General features: G+C 41.9%; 2 protein-coding genes and 1 non-coding gene across 6 annotated transcripts in view; 2 read left to right on the plus strand and 1 right to left on the minus strand.

Annotated features, from left to right (window-relative positions):
- Nucleotides 1-1,962: 1,962 nt before the first annotated feature.
- On the minus strand, nt 1,963-14,616 carry TMEM130 (transmembrane protein 130). The gene is made up of 8 exons (XM_055804327.1): nt 14,013-14,616; nt 11,277-11,567; nt 9,190-9,358; nt 7,904-8,073; nt 7,164-7,248; nt 4,477-4,679; nt 3,309-3,421; nt 1,963-2,502 (listed from the first exon to the last, which is right to left on the minus strand). The coding sequence occupies exons 1-8, from the start codon at nt 14,065-14,067 to the stop codon at nt 2,326-2,328; spliced, it is 1,263 nt and encodes a 420-aa protein (XP_055660302.1). The 5' UTR covers nt 14,068-14,616; the 3' UTR covers nt 1,963-2,325.
- A 699-nt stretch (nt 14,617-15,315) lies between these two features.
- TRRAP (transformation/transcription domain associated protein) overlaps nt 15,316-26,760 on the plus strand; it is a 96,896-nt gene continuing 85,451 nt past the window's right edge. For 3 of the 4 annotated variants that reach the window (XM_055804325.1, XM_055804323.1, XM_055804326.1), the window contains exons 1-12: nt 15,317-15,478; nt 16,025-16,175; nt 16,523-16,572; nt 20,544-20,654; nt 21,195-21,299; nt 21,958-22,041; nt 22,772-22,828; nt 23,487-23,612; nt 23,949-24,026; nt 24,254-24,342; nt 25,302-25,398; nt 25,763-25,901. In XM_055804325.1, coding sequence (XP_055660300.1) covers nt 16,076-16,175; nt 16,523-16,572; nt 20,544-20,654; nt 21,195-21,299; nt 21,958-22,041; nt 22,772-22,828; nt 23,487-23,612; nt 23,949-24,026; nt 24,254-24,342; nt 25,302-25,398; nt 25,763-25,901 — 1,036 coding nt within the window. In that variant the 5' untranslated portion in view covers nt 15,317-15,478; nt 16,025-16,075. Of the gene's footprint in view, nt 15,479-16,024; nt 16,176-16,522; nt 16,573-20,543; nt 20,655-21,194; nt 21,300-21,957; nt 22,042-22,771; nt 22,829-23,486; nt 23,613-23,948; nt 24,027-24,253; nt 24,343-25,301; nt 25,399-25,762; nt 25,902-26,760 lie in introns of all 4 variants that reach the window. The other variant, XM_055804322.1, reaches the window with a different exon arrangement.
- LOC129784652 (small nucleolar RNA ZL1) lies at nt 16,303-16,445 on the plus strand. Its single transcript, XR_008747651.1, has one exon. It is a non-coding gene; the product is annotated as a small nucleolar RNA ZL1 (small nucleolar RNA).

Below are 26,760 nucleotides of genomic sequence, written 5' to 3' on the forward strand. Positions count from 1 at the left end.
CTTTCTTTCTAACCTCTATTATTTTCTGTCTGCTCTTGAATTAATATCTTCCACTATTTGATAGTATTGACTTTCCACTTTGTATCACTTTATCTTTTCTACCCTTCTGAATCCTTTGACTCCTTTGCCATCCTTTGTTCATTTTAGGAAGAGAATAAGAGTGAATATTCTGAAGGACATTTGCTCTGTTTTCCCGAGTAGGAAATTGGGGATTTTCTTAGGCCTGTCTTTCATATCACTAACTCCATGTCTCTTTTTTTTTTTGACTGGGGGTTGCTATCCACTTTAGCCAGGTTTGGCGTGATGAGTTGTATCTCAGCTGGGATGTATTGGGAAGAGCATGGAGGCACAAAACTAAAGCAGCAACCTTTGTGGCCTAATACCCCATGCATCAGCTGGGTATTGATAGAAAACGAGGCAGCCCATAGGTCTTACTCCTTTGACATGATCTTCCTCCAACCCAAATGACCCGTTTCATGTAACTCTAACTGAGTTTGCTCTCAGAGTTACTGTCTTTTCTGGGAGTACAATATGGAGAAGAAAGGGGTTTTACACATTCAGTAGTGTGCCAAGGGGTTGTCTTTAGGTGTCTTATAGCAGCAAGGGCCACATGCCTGTCACAAATGTAATAAAAGAAGCAGCCCAAACTGAACTACTGGCTACAGAGAGAAACTGTGCAGTCTGTCTAGAGCCACCAATGCTCTGAGTTGCATTTTTCACGTCAGAAATCTGTTATTTCTAGCGCCCAAGGACTGTGGAGCCATTTACAGAATACACCGACATCCCAGAACAAGGCACATACCTTTGGCAGTGGCTTAGATGACTGGGATCTCAGGAATAAGCAGTAAAAGTGAAATTCTCTAGAACAATAACTTCTCTGCTAAGGACAGGCACATTTTTAACAGTGACCAAATATGACTGAAGGTGAGAGTTTGACACTAGAGCACTGAGAAGGAATACAAAGGACACCACTCAGAATCAACAAGCTTGCTTATAAATACAATTTCTCTTTAGAAAAAAAGCCAAAAGAAGTTCTGCCTTGGAAAGTACTTTTCGAACAAAACTTGGGTTTACTGGATCATTTGTTATCTTAGATGATCCTATTCAATTTGAATGTATCAAATTAATTAACAAAGCCCTTCTGAAGTCATGTAATTTCATTCAGAGGAACTGATGCTCTGGGCTTCTCTGAGGAAACACAGAGGTTGAATGTGTGAAATGAGCACCCCAAAACCCTCATGGTAAATCCCCTCACTTTCAGACAACCATCTTCCAATCAACACATTTGAGAAATTTTGACATACTTGAAAAACGTCAAGCCCACGACACCCATAGGCTTTAAATCAGAGGTGGGGAAGGTGTGTCACGTTTAAAAAAATAAGAAATTGCCACAAAGGTGCTTTTGTTTAGAAGCTTCCAGGGTACTCTGAAACATCTTGTAGCAGAAGGCAAAGCCTGGCTGAGCAGGAAGCTGATAGTAGAAGACAGCCTGCAACAGGCATGGAATTTACACAGCCTTGAACATTGACCGTGAATTTGAATTTAATATGTTTTGCTGAGCAGCTTTGAGCTACTGGTTGTTGCATTTTTTACAAGAGGAGCTTTGGTGACTAGCTGGGTAGTAATATGAGAAAGAAAAGAATGGACAGCCTGGCGGAAAAAAAAAGCAAGCTGCTTCTACAGATTAGAGCAGAGTACTGCTTCACAAAGTGTTGGAGATGTGAAGTCTTCTACAGCATGTGCAGCGATCCCACCAAAATACTGCCAGCAGCTAGCTCTCCATGAGCAGGTCACCAGCCACTACAGTCCCACAGAAGCCCATTAACTTAAAAAGGGGGGTCTTCTGAGACAGGAGGAAAAAACCCATTGTAATTAGGTAGTCTGGTTCATTAGAACCACCTAGGCTGTTCTCAGCCTGGATAAGTCAGTTCCTTTTTACAACAAATAGACATTCAGCAGCATTTTGGGTGACTTCCATTTCTGGTAATAGTATTGTAACAGAGGAAAGAGAAGTGTGTTTGTCTTAAGCATTTTTTTCTTTGAAACAGCAGAAGGAACAGAGAAATTACAAGAGGTAGTGAGTTTAGCAAACCTGCACATAAAACAATCTTTCATAAGAATAAAATGCTGCATTTACAACTGTAAATGTATACACCCGTATAATTTAAAAATAGAAAGCTACTTTTACTCAAGTGCTGGACTTAAAGTGGTTAACCTCATTGCATTGGCAAAACCAAACCATTCATGCAGCACTGGGCTTTTAGCTCATCATAAGTGAGAAAGTTAAACTTGACAGTTAGTGTAAGGAAAGTGCAATTGTGTTCTTCACACTGTGTAAGTTTTGACTGGCTTGTAAAAAGAATGTAGAAGTTCATGACTCTCCCTGGCAGCTTCTTGCGATGACCAAAGAAAACATGATCTGCAACACATTCGGCCACAGCCTGACTCCGAATAAGAGGCGAGGTTTTTGTCAGACAGCGGAGAAAAGTCGAAGTCAGCTACCTGGAAAAAGAACATCAGAGAGATCTTTCTTAATTTGGGTCCTACGAGCTCAGGCGAGTCCGGCAAGAATACTTTGGGCCAGAGAAATGGCACTTGGTCCTCAACCAGTTTCAGTCAGTCACCAGCTTCAAATAGACTTGTGATTTATACCTGCTGCACACCCGGCTCATAGGCAGTCTCTCATGAGTTATATCATTTGCATTGTGGCACGATGAAAAGTGTATTAGGAGCTTTCCAAAGGGCCAAAAAAAAAATCCTTTTGATTGAGAAGCTCATGCAAAGGGCCAAAAAAAAATCCTTTTGATTGAGGAGCTCATGCTCGTTACAAATAGGATAATGTAGCAAGTGAAAGCTACACCAGAGATGGAAGGTAGCTGGGGAGATAAAAGTCACATACTAGGGTCACGTGACAATGTAGTGCCACTTTAGGTAATAACCCACCCTTCGTTACTATCCTGTACCCTCTCTCACTATCCCCCTGCTTTCTTCCATATAACCACTCTGAGGGATAATTTCATATAACTCTCTGGAAGGGATACTTCAGCGCAAGCATCTGCTTGGGAATATTAACAAACTGCCCGTGATAGCCCTGGCAGCTTGAATTATAGTTACAGTTCTCTGCAACAAGCCAGAAGCATGCCTGTTGCTTAAAGTGCTTGCCTACACTGTTCAGATGTTTCCATGGAATGGATCAGACATACTAGGGAAATGCTCCCTCCCACTCCATTTGTCTGGTGATTAAAGAACAGACATGGATGAAAGGTATTTAATTACTATCCCAGCTCAAAGTAAGAGTAACTGAATACCTCCACGAGATCTTTTTGTTGTGTGTTACTTCGAAAGGTTGTGTACAGCACCAGCCCTAGCATCACTGTAGCCAGAGCAATGCAGAGCAGGACAAAGCAAGCCGGGTGGATCCCTAGGAAAGAGCACAAGGGCATATGCCTGGAGTGATGCAATACACTGAGAAGAGGTAACAGTAAGAAGGAAATTACGTTTTAGGAGTTTACATATTTTTAGAACAAAGGACATGTGTGTAACAGGGAATAAATTTTTCAGCCCAGATCACTTCATGTCTTTCTGAAATCTCAGAAGTGGGAATGCGGGGTTGTGAGGTTGTAAGGCTCCTTCCCTTTTCACCCCTCTTTTCCCTTGAACAGCCTACAAAGCCCACCCAATTACATATGTTAGCCCTAATTCCCCAGGGTGTTTGTACCCCTGTGGTACCCCAGGATGACAGGAGGATACCTCATTGTCACAGCAGCTAGCAGCCTCCAGCAAAGAGGATTTGCACACTTAGTCCTGAATGCACACCAGCACCCTGTGGAGTGAGCTGGCCTGTCCGTATACCAGTGCTGGCCCACGGTGATGTGGTATAACCATTCTGCATCACAGCCTGGCTGCTCTCTGGTCAGGTCCTCCTCACTTGGCCACCTAACCACATTCTCAGATGATTCAGGGACCCAAGAGGGGCACGTGTGAGTGTGCATGAGGGAGCCAGCAGGGACTGCTGGCTGGGAGGACAGTAATCTGATGAAATGGAGGCCAAGAAAAATCTAGCCATAAAAACCCCCATAACTAAACTAAACAAAAAGAAGAATGGAAACTGCTTAAGTAAGGGAGAGTTACAGACATATATGTTTTCCTAGTTATCCTCTCTAACTACAATAGCCAGACTATCTACACTGGAAAATATCTAATTTAAGTAACTTAGCCTTCCCTGGAAACTCATTAACTTCAAGACACTCATGAGACAAAGGGTTCAGCAGGATGCAAGAAGCTCAGAGCAATTACAGGAGGCACAGTACAGGCTCTCCTTTCTCTTCCTCCTTCCTATGCTTTTAGGGATCTATACCAGTTTCCAGAAACCTCATCTGCAGGCTGGTTAATCCATAATTGTCCCTGACATGTTTGAGACTGTCGGTTCCCTGACAGGTGGGGATCTCCACGCTGCTCAGACTAGCTGCTCCTCACCTGTTGGCCACACTTTTATTTCATGGTATGTCTGCAGCATCGTCACGCCGTTCTCCACTCTGACGCTGAGGCAATACTGTCCAGCATCACTGAAGGTATGGCTGAGGTTGTAGCAGGAGCCATCAATCTCCACCAGATGGCATTTCTCACCTTCGAGTGGAATGCACTCGGACTTTATAAGCCAGCATAATGCCAGTGGTGGGCTGAAATGACAAGAGCGAAAAAAGAGGAAGGGAAGGGAATAATTTGGTGAAAATTTTGCAAAAATCTCGTCAAAGAGCTGATGAATCACTTGGTTAAAACAGAATAATGATTTTGAAAATAATTAAGTTAATCTCAATACGAATAGAGAAGTAATTAACTGCACAATTGTTTGGTTTATAGCATCTGTCAATTGAGAAAGTTCTTTGTGATGCTTCTATAAAAGCAAACCTTTCAGCTGAGAGCTGAATACCTGTGCGGGTCATAGGTGGGCCATTGTATGTAGAAAAACCTGTAGTCCTCCAACGAAGATAAAAGGAGTCTTTTTTCCCCCTGTGCTTCCAAGGCAGTATAGGTTGGTTTTAATTTGTTCTTCTCACACAGAACTCACTTTCTGTGTTACTGAAGCACACCCAAGAATTTTGTGATTAATGTGTGTGTCCCACCCCCCCAGTCAAAACTGGTAAGATTGTAGGATGAGCTCTGTACAACAGATTAATAGCTGGAAAAGGTAAAGAAATCACAAGATCTCCCTTACAATAACAAAAATGGGTTTATTTGCTATCAAGCAATCTAGGTGCAATCTGCTTTATGGCCATGTGTCTTCTCACCATGTCTAGTTGATGCCTTTTATTTACATTTTCAGACCCTTGTCCTAACTGATTCTGCTTGGACCCACCTTATGTACTATGGACTTTGATTCTGACAAGAGATAGAGCTTTTCTTTACTCCATCTTATTAGTATTTTGTTTCTTATCTCTGTAGGACATTCTCTGCTAAAGAAAGCAGCATGTTTATGTGCTTACCTGATTTTCTTTGATAACCCATTTCTCAAGCCTTTGTCATTGCTTCTCTGTCATAAACTCTTATTGCATCAGTCCCAGTGCTGTGGCTAGGAGGTTAGGTCTGTGTTGTGGTTTAACCTAGTAGCTTGCTGAACACCACACAGCCACTTGATCCCCTCCCACCCCCCAAGTGGGATGGGGGAAAGAATTGGAGGAAAAAAAAAATTGTGGGTTGAGATAAAGACAGTTTAATAGGATAGAAAAGGAAGGGAAAAGAATAATAATAATAATAATAATAATGACAAAAATATTAGAGTATGGAAAAGAAGTGATGCACAATGTAATTGTTCACCACCTGCCAACCGATGGCCAGCCAGTTGCCAAGCAGTGTCCCCCAGCCAGCTTTCACCCTGGTTTATATGCTGAGCATAATGCCGTATGGTATGGAATATTCCTTTGGTCAGCTGGGGTCCCCTGTCCTAGCTGTGCATCCTCCCAGCTTCTTGTGCACCCTCAGTCTACTAATTGGTGGGGTGGGGTGAGAAACTGAAAAGTCCTTGAGTTAGTGTAAATGCTGCCTAGCAACAACTAAAACATCAGTGTGTTATCAACATTATTCTCACCCTAGATCCAAACCACAGCACTACAGCAGCTACTAGGAAGGAAATTAACTCTACCCCAGCTGAAACCAGGACAGTCTGGCAAACACTGTCCAGCCTAAAACCAAGCCCGCTTTTAGGGATCTCATGTTTGCCTGTAATACTGGTATGCCATTTCCAGTTTCCACTCCTGCCAGTGTGCCATTTGCTTTCTGAATGCAACTGTGCTGCTTTGTCTATTGGGACTATTTTTACCTTTGGCAAATGATTCTGTGTTGGGTGCTGCTCGCTCCATCCTACATCCATAATAATAGTCCTGCTTTTTTTTTTCCTTCTTTTTTTTCTTCCTTCCCTCCCCCTTTTAAATCAGCATTAGCCTAAACAGCTTCCAGTAGCAGAACTTGAAAGTGTCACTCCTCTTCAGAATAAATTACTTCTGTGGTCATGAAGTTTTTATGGTGAAAGGTTTCTTGAGTATTTGAATAGTATTTAAAATGCTTCTGCCATACAAAAAAAGCTCTGATGTGTTCTAAATACTGCAGCCTGTGAGAGTTCGTGCTAGGACTGAGGTGCTCATGGCTCTCCCATGTTCCTATAAATCTCACTCCATGGAGCCTCTCTGACTTAGTCATCTTGTGGCAATCTTAGTTTTGTGAAAATTATTCCCCAAACCCATTACTCCCATGTGCCAGTCAAGGATTGCTGCTATGCAACAGGACTCTGAATGCAATTTAATTTAATGGTGGGGAAACTGTTCAAGAAGAAAATTCAAAAGGAAGTTTTAAAATTTAATTTTCCCCACTATCTTTCTCTGGCTAGTTTTCTTTTAACATTATCTTTACAAAGATAAAAAAATAACATTTGCTTTACTTGGGAGGATTCTACTTTTCTGAAAAGATGCAGGCTCTTTCAGGCTTTTAGAGTTCATGGTATTTCAAGCCAGGAAAATGCAATATTCAATAGTATTTTGCTCAAAGGAAATTTCTTTTTTGTTTTAAGAAACACTTATGTGGGGTGTAACCGACTATTTTGAGGAAAAAGTGGGTAAAACCCCTGAAATAGACAATGCTTTTTGGGGAAAGAAGTTGCGTTTCCTACTTACGTGCCATTGATATGAAGAGATAAACTCAAGTTTTCCATTACATGAGTCTCTCTGGAGCCCACTACATTAATACTTTTAACAGCATCTGAGAGGAAGAAAAGAAAGCATGTCACACTCCACATGTAAACTTACAGTTCACTGGAAAACCAGTGAAGGTTTGTTTTCATAGACTGCAGATTTCAGCTCCATCAGTCCCACAAATAATAATACTTGCCTCACACCCAAAAAGGAAACCTACCGGTAGAGTTATAAGACTTCTGACTTTTTTTGTGATTTCTTTTTAATGTATAATCAACCACATTATTAATACTTTGCATTTTTACTTATGTATTGATTTACTCCTGAAGCTGATCAAATCAATAAGACTTTCCTAGTGCTTCTTTTAACTAATTCATTTTTTAGGGATAGCTGGCATAAACTAAACAAATAAATACTCTATAAGTTACAGTAAACATTTTGTTGTAAGTTTTAAGTGTATGTGAGACTTTTACAAAAGACAGTAAAACTTTTGGTAGATGAAAAAAACCCAGAAGGTTTTATATATTTCCCCCCATTCCCCCATTTTTTCTGTACTAGAAAAGCACAAAGTCCATTTTGCAATGTAAACACTTCATTGAACAACGTTGACCAGTTCTTGCATGTGAAACAATGCTTAAGTTGTATTATCAAGTTAAAGCTAGATTCTATCTGTACATATATAGCAAGTTCTGTTTTGAGTATGCATAATGTTTCATAATTACCTAGCAGCTCCAGAGCAGTGGTAAAATCACCAGTTTTCTGCACCATTTCTTTTTCATGCATGATGCTTCCAATTTGCTCCCATTCAGCTATGACTTTCAGATGCACTGTGCGATTCCCCATGGTAGAGCAGTTATAGTAGACAAAGGGTTTCTTGGTAATCTGATAAACTCTACGTGCAACACAGAAAGATTTAGAATCAAAATTGCCTTTTATCAAGTGCTTGCATATTTCTGATTTAAAAAGGGAACAAGCTCTTATATATTTTCTTTATAGACAATGCTACAGTTGGCTGTGACTTTAATTCTACTTTATGTCCATATCAATAAGGATTAATGTCTGTGGCATTACCAATAGAACTATGATCAGTATAAGGTCCAGAGTATATTTGTGCATTTTTAATCAAAGAAAATAAAGACAATGCTAAAACAATTAACAAAATGGAATAGTCAGTAAATTATGAAAACTACCTTTATAGCAGGTGGACTATAAGCTAACTGAAGCACTGAGGTGGGAGGGGTGGAGGAAAAAAGAAAGAAAGAAAGAAAAAATGTAGCATTCAAAGACTAAAGCTTACATCTCTCTTTGCATACACTTATTTGTATTGGACATATATTTGTCCCCAGAAAAGGAAAATACCTAAATGTCCCTTTTCATCCCTACTCCAAGTAGCTTTACCCATGGTTTTGTTTCCGATGGTTCTGAGCTATGTTGTGGTCTTTTCCCCTCCATTTTGTTATTAGGTAAGCATTAGGTGTGTGTTAATGTGTACCTCCATATTATTTGAGACACCTATCCACTTCCCAAAGCTCCTCACCCAAGCTGTGGTATATTATGGGTAGCTGGTCATAGTAACAGCTACTTACTGCCTAACCGCAAGACAGCATACTCTTCCGTGTTCCTTAAGTGCACAAATTATGCACATATTCAACAACAACAATCTGCTAATGGAGATCTGCAGGCATAATGATGTTTTAAAATAACAATTTACAATAAGTTACTTTTTCCAGTTTGTTCAGTTCGGTTCAGCTCATTGCATGTATAGCAATGCACCAAAGCATACATTTGAACAAGAAATTTAGGTCTTTAAAATGTCACCATTTCATGAGTACACAGTGACTTCCATGCCGAAGTTTTCATAATTCACCTGGCTGACATATTAAGAATGTATCAATTGACAAAGACGTATGCTTTGTCCTATGATTTAATCAGGATTTCTCTGTAGATGAGCAACTGAATCAGAGCCATCTTGAATACTCATTAAAGGAAACAAAGTAACCACACCTACCCATCTCCAAAATCCCAGGTGTAGACAAACGATGCTGACTTGAAGTAATGACTTGGGTCATGAAGACAGAAAGAAATCCGGGATATGGCGCCCATGGAGGAACTGGAACTACGCGTGATAAATCTGCTGTCTTCTATCTGGGCAATGGTGAGATTCCCTGTGATAAATTCTGCGGAATAACAAGGTGGAAAAAGAATGACAGCATGCATCACTTTCATAGCATGCTCTGTGTGAGTATCAAAACATTATTTAAAGTGTACTGCATAAGTCTTTCTGTATCCTAGTCCAAATGGTTAAGTGTATTTGTAATATTACTCAGTGTTGTTACATGTGTTAGTGAGGCAGAGAGATTAAATACTTATTTAGGGTTATACAATGGGTCATGATAAAGCTTCTAATAGAACTAAGAGAAGTAATCCTGGACCGATTGAGGTCAATACCAATTTTTACTACTGATTTTAAAAGAATTGGGATTAACATAAAGTATCTAGATCAAGGGATTCAGAATCAAACTGGTATACACACCCTTTGTATTTGGGGTGCTGGTTTTTGATTGGATGGTTTGTGGGTATTTATGGTGTTGTTTTTTGTTTTTTAGTTTTAGCTACTTCCACAGAAATGAAAATTTGACTATTATGAATAAGAGATGTGCTGTATGTATCTTGTGAATACAGAAAGGGTGAAATTTTGGTTTTGATGTCTGTAAGAGAACTTATGCTCAAGTTTGTTTATAAGGACTAGTAAAGGCGCATCTAAAAAAACTTCTCTAACCTACGAATAAAGACGTATTATGATGATACACTTATTAGCTCATTATAACATTAATGGGCTATTAATTACCAGTCACAGACTCTTACCTTGTAAACAATTCCTTAAATCTGGTTAACTGTTATTTTCCTGATGCACAATTAAGAATCACAATTACCACTTCACAACGGGGCTGGTAATGCAGAACTAACCATAGTTGTTATTTATATGAATTATTGGCAATTACGTTGGGGCCTCTGTGAAGCCCTGGTGGGTGCTCTTGCTTGGGGACGGCAGAAGGGTACAATGGAATCTTAACTTACACAGCTAAAGAAAGTTTCTATCCCTTTTGCTTGCGGCATGAGAACATGACAGTGCAAAGCCAGAAAGGAGTAAGTAGATATTCAGCAAGACAGCAGCTCTTAACAGAGAAAAGATCTCATGTATACTTTTATAAAGACTTATGCAATAAGCTTGGTGTTTCTCAAAGAAAAATCTCAACAGTTATTCCCCAAAATGTCAGCTATATCCTATGGTTAGCTCTTCTGTCCTCATGCACATCTTCTTCTTTGGCTAGGAGCTGGGTCTGTATTGGAGTGTGTAAGTCAAACACTAGGACATGGGGCTGAAGGGACATGGTTACTAGTCTCTGAAAGATGGGGCTGTGTGAAGCTCTCAGGTGTTACTTCATGTCAATCCCTGTATCAGAGATTAGGTTAACCATATGGTACCATTAGTCTATTTATAAAAAAAGATACTCATATTTATGTTTATGAATATTCCCAAAATAAGCCAAAATTGCACTTAGCGATATTTGGTAATGCAGCCACGACTTCACATCCAATTTCAGTACAGTCAGTCAGAACTTCCAAAGAAAATGTAATGGCTCTGTTGTGCTGATGGCCTGAGTTTTTGCTATGTCATGCGACAGGGAAAATCAGTAGATTGTCACTGCTGCTGGTCATCCTAACTTTAGGACTAGAAATGCTGCAAAGCAGTACAGGGAGCATTGTTTTAGGAGTCTGGATATCACTGAACAATGTTGATCTGTGAACTGCAGCTCTTGAAGCGCCTAGTTGCTAGTTCAGTCTCTCTAAGTGACAGACAGGAAAACATGGGCAGGATCACTCTTGCTTCCTGGATGTAGGTAAACTACAGTATGGCTCAGTTAGTACAATGCCATCCAAACCTATATTCAATGAAAGAGCTACACAAATCTAACTCTGTTGGCAGAAGCCGTATTTATGCCGGGCTTTCATTTTTCTGATGCTAGCAAAGGCGGCAAGCATCCCGATGTACACCGAATTCCGGAAGACATAGAAGTTGTAAAGCCATTTTACCTGTAAATTGAAGCACAGTGACATTTCTAGCAATCGGCCGACATAGCCAACAGTTTCTATGAGTCACCCAGACAGATACAGGAAAAGTCCCAGGAAATTCACCAGTCACATTAATTACGGAGTTAAACTGCTGCTCGGATTTCTCTATCAGGATCAGAGGAGCATAAATCCAGTTAAAGTGATACAAGTTTGATGCAGCACTGTCATTCTTCATACTTAGACTGGCGTGAACAGTAGCTTGAGCTCCCGTTGTGACAGGACCATTGTTGGTTATTTCCAGACCATATTCCTCTGTGGAAATCAGAAGGAAAAAAACCCAACAAACCTTATTGTACTGCATTTTTTAGTTTTTTTATTTACACAGTGTAAGTAGTCAGCTGTAGCTATGTGATTCACAATAGCAGTCTTTTTTTTTTTTTTTAACATATAAAAACCTGGAACAGAAACTGTATATATGTGTTCAAACAAGTAGCATAAACCAGCATGTTAGATTGGGTCCTAGAAATTTTAGTAGTATAAGGGAGCTTCAGCCTAGAACATCACAAAAACTTAGATAAGGTTTTATAGGCAGAGCTGGGTACTGGTGGTAGGGTCAGTGCCACTAAGGAGCTAACATGGTCACTAAACTTCCAGCTACTAGAAGAAAGTCAAGCTCAGCTCCAGCCTGCCCCCTAAAAAAATGAACTTCCAAAGTCAGGCAAGATTTCATCTAATAGATTCCTTTGTCAGCTCTGTTGGCCAACACATCTTTCCCATTTTCCTCCTAGCTGAACAAAAAAATCTCAGTACCAGCTTCTGCTCTATGGCCCACCATTGATTGCTTTTCCAGGAAGAGACCAAAAATCCCAGTGTAAATGAAACTTGTACCATGCCAGAGGGCCCTGGACAAGCTCAAGAAGTGGGCCCATGTGAACCTCATGAGCTTCAACAATGTCAAGTGCAAGCTCCTCCACCTGGGTTGGGGCAACCCCCAGTATCAATACAGGTGGGGGGATGAAGGGACTGAGAGCAGCCCTACAGAGAAGGACTTGGGGATACTGGTGGATGAAAAGCTGGACGTGAGCCAACAATGTGCGCGCTCGCAGCCCAGAAAGCCAACCATATCCTGGGCTGCATCAGAAGTGTGGCCAGCAGGTTGAGGGAGGTGATTTTTTGTGATGGGGTGGTAAAATAGTGGAACAGGTTGCCCAGAGAGGTGATAGATACCCTGTCCCTAGAAACATTCAAGATCAGGTTGGACAGTTGGAGATGCCCCTGCTCATTTCAGGGGTGTTGAACTAGATGGCCTTTAAAGGTCCCTTCCAACCCAAAATCTTCTGTGAAACAACAAGACATGAGAATTGCAGGACCTGTCATAACTGAATCATCCCTGCTACTCTGGATTGCTCACTAAACTTCTCTGCCATGTTTACACAAGCTGCTTCAGCTCTTACAACTACTGCAATGGGCAGAGTGGGAGTGAGGTTGGGTTTTATGGCAAGGATGCAATTGATTTTTCCAAAAAAATAACAGTGCAAAAAGATTAAGTGACCTGCATGTGTTAAAAACAAATGAAAACAAACAACCCCGAAACAAAAGGAAAGGCAACAATCACTGGAAGCTGTGAATTGGGGCAGAGCTGGGAACAGTATCTGGTTGTTTGCCTCCAACGTGGAGGATGTTCCCTCCCTGCATCAGCACCCTGCCTGGCTGTCCTCTCATGGGCGAGCAATGGGGCAGAGCAGCAGGGGTTCTCATGCTGGTGACTTTCCCTCTCCTCTCTTTCAGCAGCCACCAGACTGCTAAAGGGGACCTCAATACTGTGGATTCAGAAGTTGCGTTTCTCACTCATCCGTGACCCGTAACATCGAGGGAGCACTGGGGTCAGCTCACCCCTGTGCTGCCTTCCCTGCACCCATCAGTTTGGGATGGCGTGGAATCAGAACCCAAAGCATCTACTTAGTGCCTGCATTTTATTTCACAGATCGCAGGTGCTGAGCAAACCTGAACACAAAAGGACTGTGAGAAAAAACTGTAACATTACTGCCTGAGCAAGAACTGCACCGGTCCCATTCCACAGCACAAGAGTTCAGATTTTTGAGTTAATAGAGAAATGCTGGCGATTTGTTGAAATCTGACACAGGTTTCAAGTCTCTAGAAGATTCAGGCAACTCTCCGCATTGTTCCAGCGGAACCTGGGGAAAAAAACCAGCCAGCTACCTCACGCTTATCTAGCACTTCTCCTTGGAGGTTATCATGGTGCTTTACACACCAGGGCGGAAGCCCAGCAGCTGCAGCGGTTGGAGATTAAGCGGCTAACCCAAGGTCGCCCAGTGAGCCACTGGCAGAACAAGCCATTTCAGACCAGTTCTGGGATTTTTTCTACCTTCACCACCTCCATCTGCAGAACGCAGCGCGGCGCGGGTACCGTGGCAGGGGGCAGCCGTGCCCCCCGGCGCTGGGCGGGCGGAGCGCAGCCTGTGGGTCGGGGAGCGTGAGGCAGCGCCAGGGCTCCCCGGGGTGCCCCAGCGCCGCTGCCAGCGCCTGAGGAGAAAGTCTGGGGTGGCCGGGGGGTGCTCGGAGCTGCCTCCATCCCCTGTCGTGGCCAGCAAGCCCGGGCACGGACCCGCCGCCACCCCACAAGTCAAGCCCCTCACGCCCGAGGTCTCCCGCCCCCCCCCGCCCGCCCGCTCGCCCGCCCGCTGCCCGGGAGCCGCTCGCCGGCGGCGATGACAGCGCAGACCGGCGGCCCCTCACCTGCCGCCGGGGCGGCGCGGCCGAGCAGTAGCAGCACGCAGGTCAGCCCCAGCATGCTGGGGGCGGCGGCGGCGGCCACGGGCAGGCACCGCCGGGCCGGGTCCGGGTCCGGGTCTCGCCGCGCTGGGGCCGGGCGCTGCCCCCGAGGCCGCCCGCGGTACTGCGGCACCGCCGTCCGCGCCCCCGGGACGCTCCCCCGCGGCGGCGCCCAACCAGCCTCTCCCGGGGGAAGTTCCCGCGGGGCTGTCGCCAACGTGATGGGCTGCTGCGGAACCGCCGGGGGGGGGGCGGGGAAGGCAAACCAAAAAAGCAGCAAGCACGAATGCTGCCCGTCTGCGGAACGGGCAAGCGTTTAGGAAAGAGTTTGTATTGCGGTGTGGTGGCTGGCACGGCAAGGAGAACGGTATTTTTCAGGCTCAGGTGCCGTGAGGACGCCCGAGCGGCTGCGGTCACCGCCCGCTCCGCGCCCGCGGCTCTGCCGGACCCCGTCCCGCCGAGTGGCCGCGGGGGGCTCGCAGGCGCAATGCAGGTTTTGTGTAAGTAGTTCTCCGAAGCCCATTCTTAATCCTAGTTGCCTTTTTTTTTTTTTTTCCTTTTGGTGCGGATCAGGCCCCCTCTGCCGGCTTTGCTCCCGGTTCCGCGGCTTGTGCCGCCGCTTCCCTGGGGCGCCGCCGGGCCGCGGCTGCAGCGGCGGGAGGGGCCGGGGTAACACCTCGCCCTGCTACCGGCGTCGCGCCCAGCGGCCGCTGCCTCAGCGGAGACCCCGGGGCTGAGGGGAGGGACGGGGCCAGCCTCGCCTCAGGCACCGCAGGAGCTGGCAGCCGCCCTTCCCGTCTGGGGCGAGAGCGGCCCGGCAGGGCAAGGGGTGGCCGGGGGCTGCGAGGCCCGCGGCTCCGGGGCGCGGTGAGGGGATGGGGCGGTGCCACAGGCCTCAGCGCCCGCCTCCGCCGGGGAAGATGCGCGGGAGGCGGCGGCCGGAACTGGGCTCAGGAGCTTCCGTTGCGCCCATGCGCTGCCGCCGGCCTCCGGGAGCAACAAAGGAGGGAGGTGGGGGGCCGAGGCCGGCCGGGCCCGTGGAGCCGCGGGGTGAGGAGCGCCGGGGGCGGCGGCGGCGGCAGCGCCTCGGCGGGGCCCAGGCCGGGGCGCGGGGGCGGGGTGGAGCGGAGCGGCGGGAGGCGAGGCCCAGCGCGGCGCAGCCTGCGGGGCGGAACCGGCGGGCGGGGGGGGGGGGAGGGAGGGAGGGAGGGAGGGAGGAAGGGGCCGGAGCGCGGCGGCGCGGTGCTGAGAGGCCGCGGGCCGAGGACGGGAACCGGGAGGGCTGAGGGCCGCGGCGGGGGAGGTGTCGCTGCGGCCGTTCATGGGTGCCCGTGTTCACAGGGCGGGTGCCTCGGCGGGGATGGGGGCGGCGTGATGGCGCCCTGGCAGCGGGGAGCGACCCGGTGGCGACCGGCCCAGTGGCGGGGAAGGTAAGGGGGCGCGGGGCCCGGCCGCGGCCGTACCGGGCGGGGTGTCTGCGTGGGCCCCCGGCTGTCGGTCGCGGCGGGCGCTGCCGGGCGGCTCGGCTGAAGTGAGCTGCCGGGAGAGCGCCGAGGTCAGGGGAGAGGGTCGGTTTTTCAAGCTGATTTTTATTTCAGTGACTCAGACCAGCAAGGCGGGGCAGCTGGTGGTACCTCAGGGAGCGAGTCTTGCTGAGATATGTCCCAGGGTGGCTGCGAGGTTGGGACCCGGCTGGGGGGAACTGCTGTGGGGTATCGGGAGCATCCGTGGAGCAACGAAACCGAACAACGTGTGAGGTGTGAGGAGCCCAGCGTCTGCTTGTGGCTGGCAGCGCTTTCCTGTGACACTGGCTGCGGGGTGCTACGTTTGTCACCCTAACTAAATGTGACAGTTGTGACTTTTGGAAAAGATGTGTCCTCTCCGATACGTCAGAGTGGATGTAGGTGGTGATGTGGTAGCTGCTGTTAACCAGATGTATAAACTAGTAAATATTTTTTCTTATTTTTTTTTTGTAGGTGTATTAGTTTTGATTTTATGTACTGAAAACTGATCCTTCGTCCTCCAAGATGGCATTCGTTTCGGCACAAGGACCTACGGTGGTGGACCAAACCACTTTGATGAAAAAATACCTTCAGTTTGTGGCTGCTCTTACAGATGTCAATACACGTGAGATACTTTTTTTCTATGAAAAGCTACAGTTCTTCAGTAGTTTTCACAAACTTTATGGTATTGTTCAGACAATTGATAAACGTGTGTTGAATTCAGTTTAAATTTTATTTGAATTTTGATTTTTGAAGAAGCAAAGTGATGAGTAATACTTGCATGAGCCAAAGTGAGCAAGCTGTGTGCGTGTGTGGTTGTATGATGGTTGGTTGTGAGAACTGTGTGCCTTATAATTGGGCAGTGATAGCTAAACTGATAAGATCTGATTGCTTCTTTGATCAATGGACCTGGTGTTTTCCTTTGTGATGTAGTTTTGAATTTAACTTTTTTGCTTTAATTTCCATTTTCAGCTGATGAAACCAAATTGAAAATGATGCAAGAAGTCAGTGAGAATTTTGAGGTAAATAAAACAACAAAACAAACCCAAACAACAAAACCCCACCAAACCCCCCAACCTTCTGAAATGGCAGTCTTGTGATTAATGTATGTTGGTTTGATTTCTGATATTATGTGGTAAAAATAGTATCTTGTGATTTATCAATGAGTTACAACAATATAAGTAATTTTAGCTTTATATTTAGTAATTAGCCAGGTTGTTGAAGAATTACAGCATCTGGACTTAGCTCTTTCACTCTCTAATCTTTATTCAGTAAGCATTTAAATGAAGGTGAAGTAATAGATTTTTCTTCTATTTTGTTGAATAATAAGTAGTTTTTATATTTAAAGCTTTCTTTTATTTAGTTCAGATATGTATTGTGCCCTTGTGAAGAAGAGGACCCTCTCATTCCTCTGAGTTCCATAGCATAGGGAGGGAGGAGTTGTCAGATGCAGAATCTGACATCAGGAGTGGAGATGTCTGGTGACATCTTTTGTGTAGTGTTGGACCATCAAATTTAGATGAGCAGCAGAAAAAAAGCGAGACATGTATTAAACCAACCTTGTCTTAGCAGAATTTATACTTAGTTGAATATTTAATCTTTGTCTGTTCTGAAATGATAGAGAACTTAATATTTTGTAGAAAAAGTTCAGGGTCTCAGAATCACTGTAATTATCTCCGTATCTAGTTTTTTAGTCATACTGCAATTAAAAAGGAGTGCTACCACTTTAACACATTCTGTCCTTACCTACTTTATTTGAAGTGATCTTGCTTAATCTGTGTTATGGAAATGTAAATACACGTTCTAGTCCTGTTTAATGTCTTTGGATATTTTTAAGTAAGCTTCACATAAAGTTACATCCAATGAATGCTGAATATTGAAAGCTGTGCCAATTTTAGTTCTTCCTGAGTTATCAGTGGAATTTCCTGTCCAGTGAATTTTTTTGTTTAGTTCAGGTTAACATAGTGGAATAAAAAAATTAGAGCTGGTATAACTGTATTATAAAACAAAACTAAATTAAAAGGCTTAATCTTTTCTTAGTGTGTATGAGGAAATAAGTAGATGTCTGTGACAGTTCTGCATATATATGCACATGGTGTGAGCAGAGCTTCATATTACCATAAGTGACTATCTAAAAATACCCCTCTGGAGTTTTGTATCTGTTTAAGCTGACCTGCCATCTCTGAAACAATTTGTTATCTGACTAAAATAATAGTTTTAACAGCTTAGACTGTTGATCTGTTTAGAATTTGAAGGCTTAGTTGACTGTCTTTGCTCTTGTCTTCAGTAGGGTAGAACTTAATATTTGTTTTGATAATGTTTTCTTGGAACTCACTTGTTTCTATGGTGTGATCCTCTGTAAAGACATCATGAATTGACTTATGCTGAAGTACAGTTCTACTTGTTGGAAAATACTTGAGGGAGCAAGAACCACTAAAAAAGTTTTAGTTTCCTTTTTTCCTCTATAGGTTGTGGGGCGGTATTGTTGTATGTTGTTATGCTAGATGGTTTCTTTACATTTTCTCGTTCCGTAGTCTCCTTATTAACTCTTCTGTATTGCCTGCTTCAGCTTCCAATAGCTATGAAGTTCAGCAGGTTTTATGTTTCACTTCAAATGTTGGTTTTTTTATTTTCCTCCTCAAAAAATGGCTGTTTGAAAATGAGTGTTCAGGTTCTGTTGGCTGCATTAGTGATCTGGACGCCTCTCTGGTTAGGGGTAGAACTGAATGTGGATTGATCATTCTGGAGGACTTCTTGAAGGGAGGTTTAAAACTGAGGTGCTGCATAGTTTTAACCACTTGACAGTGCCAGTTTTTGGGCTAGTTGTTAGGATGCTGTTCTGGGCTAGCAGAGGATATTGCTCTCTAAACTAGTTTCTGGATGGAAGCGTGATAGTTTTGAATCATGTTTTTCAGAAATTACTTGTTTCAGAGGGAATTTTTTCCTTCTCCATTTCTTGACAAGAGATTCTGGATTCCAAATGGGGAGAGAGGAGTGTATTCATTGTCTTTTCAGCCTCTGTTTTGGAGGAGAAAAAACTTCCAGAATCAACCTCTGTTGCTGCTTCTGATGTTTTTGTGCCAGCAGCATAATTCTGAACTTGGGTAGTATAGTGGGGTTTTTTAGTTTCTTCTATGGTTCAGAACAGCAACTCATAGATATCAGTAGTGCAGCTAATTTTGTGCTCTTTGCTGTTTATCAAAGATATTGGGAAGAAGCTTTCAGAATTTAAGCTGGGCTTGTGAAGGTATACTTCTCTTTCAATGAATTTGTGAGCCACTTAGCCAGAATATGGCAATACCTGTTTAATTTCTTGTTAGAAACTTTCCTTCCTTTCTTCCTCTAAAGTAGGACCAATGTCATGGCATAAAGCTGGGAAGGTTAGGAATCTTTCAAAGTTGCAAAGATTATAGGGGAGGTGGAAGAGAAGATATAGACAGGCTTTCTTTGGGAAACCCTTTAAGGTGAAGAGAAGATGCTGGTTAATTTGGTGTTGATAATATCCTGTCTTACATTGTCATGGTTTAACCCCACCTGTCAATTAGCCCCCCCCCAGCTGCTCACTTACTACCCCCCAGTGGGATGGGGGAGAGAATTGGAAGGGTAGTAGTAAGAAAACCCGTGGGCTGAGGTAGAGACAGTTTAATAGGTAAAGCAAAAACTACGCACACATGCAAAGGTGAACAAGGAATTCGTTCAGCACTTCCTATGGGCAGGCAGGTGTTCAGCCACCTCCAGGAAAGCAGGGCTCCATCACGTGTAGTAGTGACTTGGGAAGACTAACTCCAAACATTTCCTTCTTCTTCCCCCAACTTTATATGCTGAGCATGATGTCATATGGTATGGAATATCCCTTTGGTCAGCTGTTCTGGCTGTGTCCCAGTTTCTTTACCCCCAGCCTACTTGCTGGTAGGGTGGTGTGAGAAGGAGAAAAGGCCTTGACTCTGTCGAAGCACTGTTCACCCTCTGTGATCAACACTGTTTCCAGCACAAATCCAAAACGGCCCCATACTAGCTACTATGAAAAAAATAAACTCTGTCCCAGCCAAAATCGGCACATGTATTTAAAATGTTTTTGTGCCCTTGCTATGATATCTGTCTGCTTTCTTAAAAGCCCTTGGAATAAAAGCCCCTTTATTTGGACAGTGCCTAGTATAATATGATTTATGGTTGTGTGCTATGAAAAGTTACTGCAAAGTAGAGAATAGCAGTGGAAATCTGTAAAAGGAGGAGGCTTTATAAAATTTTTATGTTGTTCAAGGAATAATGTGAAATGCCTGTATAGATTTTTCAGAATAATGCTGCATTCTCATTTGTACCTTAATTAACAGACCAGTATGCTTCTGTATCACAGATGCTTCAGAGAATTGCCTAATAGCATATACATAAACTACAGCTGAGATTCCAAATAAACCTCACAGTGGCCAAGTTAGGTTTTCTTTTAAGGCAGATAAAGCTTGCTTGTCTAATATTTCCAGTAGTGCAAGATAGTTTTCACAGTGGAAAGTAATGCTGTCAGTTTGTGTGATGTGTACATGTACACATATTGCAGAAAAACCTAAAATCTCAATTTAACAGTGGCTGAAAAGTCTTGGGAGTCCTAGAGCAATGAAATGAGAGCGTGCCTGTCAGTCTTTCTTGTTCAAGAATGTCTAAAGCGCTTTGGCTTTTTCTTTTTCCTCCTATTTAAACTGGCCATGTGTTATGCCCATTTTATTTTCCATGTGAGATGACAGTGTTAAAGTTAAAAAAAAATCATATTACAGTCCATTGGAATTGGAGGAAAGACATTAATTTGTATTCACTTTTGTTTGTTTCATGAATAGTGCTCTGTAGTGTGTTAGCAGACACGTGTAATCACTGAATCTATTAAAAAGTCACTGAAAATGTTTGATAGTGGCTCTGAATGTAATTTAGTGTCATCTGTGTAATACTGATTATATCTGTCTCCCCATTTTTGGTATTTTTTTTGTTTTGTTTTGTTCTTAATTAGAATGTGACATCATCCCCTCAATACTCTACGTTCTTGGAACACATCATCCCTAGGTTTCTCACCTTTCTACAGGATGGAGAAGTACAGTTTCTGCAGGAGAAGCCAGCACAGGTAAACTGTGTGGAGCATCTCTTACCTTTTTGCAATGTGTATGGCGAACTACTTGATTATCCTAATGAACCGATTTATGTATGGACTTTGTGTTAAAAATAGATCTGTCATTTGGAGTGAAATTGAGTAAGTCCAGCTTCTAAAAAAGTTACTTATAAACTTTGCAAATCTGGGCTTCTATGAAAAATGAGGAAAAACAGGTGAAACAGAATTGGCTTTCTCACTGGAATATAACAGAATGTTAGAAATTTATGAATTTACTATGGGATGAAAGGCAAATGTATGTCATTAAATACTTAAATTGGACTTTAAGAAACTCAGTTTTTCAACTGTAAACTTTTAAAATTTGCCTTATTTACATTTGTGGGTAGTAGGAAGAATTATTGTATATGTTTATGTCCACATAAAGTAAAATGGCTTTTTTTTAAGCATGCGGAATTATTAAGCTGAAAAGATGTTGCAACCAATTGTTGGTTTCTGTGTGCTTTTGAAAAGTTCTATCATATCTTTATTTTCTTGTCTTTTTTTTTTTTTTTACAGCAACTCCGAAAGCTAGTGCTTGAAATCATTCACAGGATACCAACAAACGAACATCTTCGTCTTCATACCAAAAATATCCTGTCTGTAATGTTTAGATTTCTAGAGGTATTTTTATTTTTATTTTTTCTCTTAAAACTGTTTCAGGTTTCCAAAAGTTTTTCCTCTTCTTTCTTGATCTCCAAAAATTGCTGGGGCTAGGATTTCAAATAGCTGTTCTTCTAGAGCAAGGGTGGAAGGGCATTCTATTTACGCTTCACCAGTGTGGTATCTTATTGCCTACAGGTTTTCTGCATGTTCTGTCCTTTGGAAACTTGGATTTTCTCATGCTAGATAAATTTCATTCATGAATGTTTTTCTGGGAGATATCTTATTCTAGAGAGTTTGTTTTGTTTCTTACTTGGAACTGAAAGAGTGGTCATTTGAAGCTCCGAAAAAATAACCTGCTGTACGTGGAGGTGTCTTGGTGTGTAAATAGCCTCACTTGGGTCTCACTGTCCGTGGGGCAATAGAAACAGGTCTGATGGTATAGAGTGGTTGCAACTTCTGGTTTTTGTTCCAGTAGGAATGAATTTAATTTTAACCATACTCTTTAATTTAATTAGATTAAGTTGTATCATAGGAAGGGTATCTTGCTTATGCAAATTCATATTACTGGGGCTCTTGTAGGTTGCTGAGTTGAGTATAATTTTATGGAGTTTTTAAGTACTTAGGGAGTAGTTGAAGAATGCAGCAGTAGGCTCACTAAAGATTCTCATTTTTTCAGACGGAGAATGAAGAAAATGTACTGATTTGCTTAAGAATAATTATTGAATTGCACAAACAGTTCCGACCAGCAATCACTCAAGAAGTAGGTCATAAATCTTGTTAGATGGTATAGAACTTACTGCCATGCTCTTTGGAATTGTTATTTTGTTCAGGTGGGTAGGTGGGTTGGTTTGAGTTTTCCTGCTGTTCTTTTGTGTTGGCTGATCTGTTGTGATAACCATATATTTAATTTTTTTTTTTACTGTAAAGTAAAAGAGGATTGGATAGTGCTTGCACCCCTGGGAAAAAACACAAATTGTTAACGCCGAGTTGTCTTTGCTTTAAGTGTTCATGGGCAATATAATTAGACTAAGTAATAAAATTCCCACAGAAGGCAAGAGAATTGGTGCCTTTTTAACTTGTGAAGAGAAAATCCTGGAAAAAGAATATTAAATTCTTCCCCCCTCTACCCCTTGCTTCTGTCTTGTGACTCATGAAAGGAGTATTTGAAAGTGTGGATTTTTATTCTGTTGCTTTCTTTACTTGCTTTTCTCCTGGGAAGACTTTGTTGGTTAATAGTAATTTTTTCTAATACTTTATTGGAACTATGTTGAGATGATAAGTAAATTGGATTCTTTCCAAGTGTGAGTCAAATGAATATTGGCAGAACAGAAGGAAATAGGAGAACACTTTCAAATTTTTTTAAATGTAATGAAAAATATACTGTAGTGGTGACTTAAGATTTTATGTGATTATACTGTTAATATAGAGATTCTAAAATTGTGATTTTTTTTTTTTTTTTCTTTATGGTAAACTGACTTCTTCCTTCTTAGATCCATCATTTTTTGGACTTTGTGAAACAGATTTACAAGGAACTTCCAAAAGTAGTGGTAAGCGTTTTATTTCTTAAATTGCCCTTGCTATAGTCAGAAACCTGGTTTTTATGTCTTAATTTTATCTCTAAAATATATTAACATAATTACTTTTGTATTTAGTGATACAAAGTAAATCTTTTAATACATTTTTTAAAGAAAAATAAATTGGATAAATTTAGATTTTGAATTAGAAAAACGTGTTTCTAGCACAGTATTACTAGTATGAGAAAAGCGAGGTAAACTTAGGTAATTAAGCACTGGTCAGTTGACTGCAGCGGTGTCCGTGTTGCCAAATGTTGGGGTTTTTTTTTTTGAGGGAAGGGCGAGGTGATGCACTTTGCAGCAGATAGAGCTCTTCAGCGTGCTTGGTGTCTGTGCAGAACAGCGCCTGCTCTTCCTCACTGGTACAGAATATCTGTTGGGAGCTTTTTCTTCAGCAAAAGAACCACCTTGGTGGGGATGCTTTTCCACTTCTTGCTGTAGCAGCAGTGAAAGATTGCAGGGTATGTGTGTAGTCCTGGTACATACTGCTGTGTAAATGTCCCGTGCAGAGAAGAAAAAACTGTCTGCGGTAAGCTGTGGGGAAAAAATATATGCAGGAATTCTAATGGGATAAACGGCCTTTTGACTGTTACTGGCATTATTATATTTTTCCTCTGCTCTTTGCTTGTAGAATCGGTATTTTGAGAATCCTCAGGTGATTCCAGAGAACACAGTTCCTACTCCTGAAATGGTTGGCATGATTACCACAATTGTGGTGAAAGTAAATCCTGAGCGAGAAGATAGTGAAACAAGAACAGTGAGTATTCTAACTGCTCTTTAGCTATGAGCCTGTCTGTATCGCAATACCCCAGATCACAAGGGCAGGTAAAGATAATTAATAAGCTTTCTTTTTGCTTGTTTTTCCTATCAAGATTTATTTGTAGAAGCTGATTGAAACTTTCCATGTATTTTCTATGCAGCTATAATTACAGGATTTTTATTTAATGTAGTACCATATGGTTTTGTGCTTTTAAAATGTTATTATTGCTAAATATAGTGCTATTAAAATGAGCAGTTTCTTTAAAAAGGTATTTGGAATACTTCTTTGAATTAATAATTAAACTGTTTATAAGACACGTGTTCTTTCTTTCAGCATTCTATAATTCCCAGAGGATCTTTATCTCTAAAGGTCTTGGCTGAGCTACCTATTATTGTTGTTCTTATGTATCAGGTTAGTATACTCCAGTATTTTGCATATAAATACTTTCTATTACTGAACGGCTTGTGTAACTTCTGCGAGCTAACATATCAGTAAAAATGAACGCAATATATTTTTGGGATTAAAATATGGTCTAAAAATGAGCTGCTGAGATTTTGTCATTTTTTCTGTTAGCTGTCAAGTAAGTTGACTGCAAGGGACTTGTAAATTTCTCTAATTATACCTCTTTTTTTTTTTAGCTCTACAAACTGAATATTCATAATGTAGTAGCTGAATTTGTGCCCTTGATTATGAACACTATTATAATACAGGTTTCTGCTCAAGCAAGGTAAGAGCATTTTAACAGTGTTTTGATGATATTTGGGATAAACTTCTTAGATGTGCCATGCACTATTGCCCAAAATATTTTTGTCTTACATCTTTTGATCTTTGCTTTTAGTCTTACTGCTTTTAATCTCAAAAGTAGCAATGATTATTTGACTTAAAATTGTCAAAATTTTGTAAGCGAAGTAATTGGCAAATCTGAATATTCCCATTATATGGCATTGATAAAATCCATAGTTGTGCAGAAGATGCCAATTTTTTATTTGATTATGCTTTTTTTTAAATGAATTTCTAAATAGTAGAGTTTTTATAGTTTCTGACAGAAATCCGTATTACCAGAAATAGTATGTGACTCTTGACAGTACGAGATCATATTAGCTGGGATACTTGCTGTTCGTTAATCTTTACTATACCACCAGTGGTGTATTTTTGCTCTTCCAACGCATAGCTTAGGTAGAGCCTTGTGGTGTTGCAGATGACGGGTGCTGCTTTTCTTGCTTCACAGAGAGGTTTCTAAGGAGCAGCAAGTGATGCTGAGCAGGGCAGCAAGAGTAAGATCTCTGTCTTTCCCTGTCTGCCTGAATAATCTGAATAAGTGGTTGAAGCTTGAGACAGACAGACGGACAAGGCTGTGGGAGGGTGTATTGCTTGGAGGAAAAAAATTGCCCTAGTTAGGGGAATGGAGCCAGATGTTTGATGCTAATGTATTGGCTTGGCTTTCTATAGAAAGTTGAAAATTGCATGGCTGCCTCAGGGCTGTGCATTTCTACTTAGAGCGTAAGGTTCTGGGAATTTGAATGGCAGAGAGCTTGTTGAAAATGGGCTCTCCCATGATGATTTTATTCCGTTATGAAGCAAGAGCCTCACTACAAGGTGATGTAATTTGAAACTTCTGTGAATTTTCTGAATGAAGGTATTAAAAAGGAGGAACAAAATTGTAAACACTGTTCAATTTTATTTCAGGCAACATAAACTTTACAACAAGGAATTGTATGCCGATTTTATCGCTGCTCAAATTAAAACATTGTCTTTTTTGGCTTACATCATAAGAATTTACCAGGTAGGTTGTGTTTTTTTAACTTTATTACTCTTAGTGCAACAGATGGATCTCTAGTTAACTTAATGGTAGGCAAGGGACCACCATGAGTGCATCGGGGATTGGAGGGAAGAGCAGTTGTGTAGCAGATCTGAAGACGGGGCTATACTTGGTTGTCCTTTCAGAAGGATTCTCATGTGAATGCAAACTCAAAATGTGCCATTCCACCCACCCTGGGCACCTATGGAATGGCTATTGTATTTTGATTTTAGAAGTACTTCTTAAAGAGAAATGAGTGAATTTTACGTGAATGTTATTTTGCAAATAAAAAGCAAACCTTTAAAATATAATGTCGTAATAATTGTATTCATGCTATTTTTTGTTATAGGAATTGGTGTCTAAGTACTCTCAGCAAATGGTAAAAGGAATGCTGCAGTTGCTCTCCAACTGTCCAGCTGAAACAGCACACCTTCGGAAGGAGCTTCTGATTGCTGCTAAGCACATCTTGACAACAGACTTGAGGAACCGTATGTAGTACTTATTTTTAAAAATGTATCTATAAACTGGAAAGATTTCAACTATTTCTGTGTATTTAAGAGACATACTGCTTATTACTTGTTTTGGACTATTACATACATTTGATTATTTTGGGGGGTGTGTGATATTTGTTTTGTCTTTTTTCTTTTTCTTTAAAAAAATTGTCATCTGAATAAGATGTTCAGTCTGCCAGCAGTATGCAGAGTAGCTTTTCTAGTTTTCCAAGTATCTGTTGTTCCAAGTAATTGCCATTTGAGGATAAACATTTGTGTTGGTTTGTAATTGTTCCTACAATTATATGGATACTTTAAAATACTGATCTGTTAACCTGAGTGGAAGTAGTTTTGTCAAAACCTGATGGCATATGTTTGATTCAGCTCATAGTATTTGTTTCTAGCAGAGGAAAAGCCATTTTTGGTGTGCTTGAATTAACCAAGTTTGGTGGCTATGTTCTGTTTTGGCAGAATTGCAAAACTGGAGATGAGTGTACTCTGTAAAGTACTAACTTCTATCTTTTCATCTTTATTGGGTGGTACCCTTTCTTTTTCTTCTGCTAACAGCAATTATGGAGCAGTGTGATGCCTTACAGGTGGTGTTAGCTTACTAACAAAATAGCATGTTTCCTACTTCTGGGATTTAGTATTGTGGTCACATGGAAAGCTGTTTCTTTGGTTATTTTTTGGCTAGCTGTAGAAGATCAGGCTTCAGTCATTCTGCTGGTGCAGTGCAACTTATTTGAAAACATGAATGTTAAGGAGAGTGTTTCATGTTTGTGGGTCTTGCCATTGGCATTATTGTTCTCAGTGAAAGAATCTTTCAGACTGAGTCTTTTGTTTTGATTGAGAGTTG

This window comes from Falco peregrinus, chromosome 5, assembly GCF_023634155.1.
Source record: "Falco peregrinus isolate bFalPer1 chromosome 5, bFalPer1.pri, whole genome shotgun sequence".
NCBI lineage: Eukaryota > Metazoa > Chordata > Aves > Falconiformes > Falconidae > Falco > Falco peregrinus.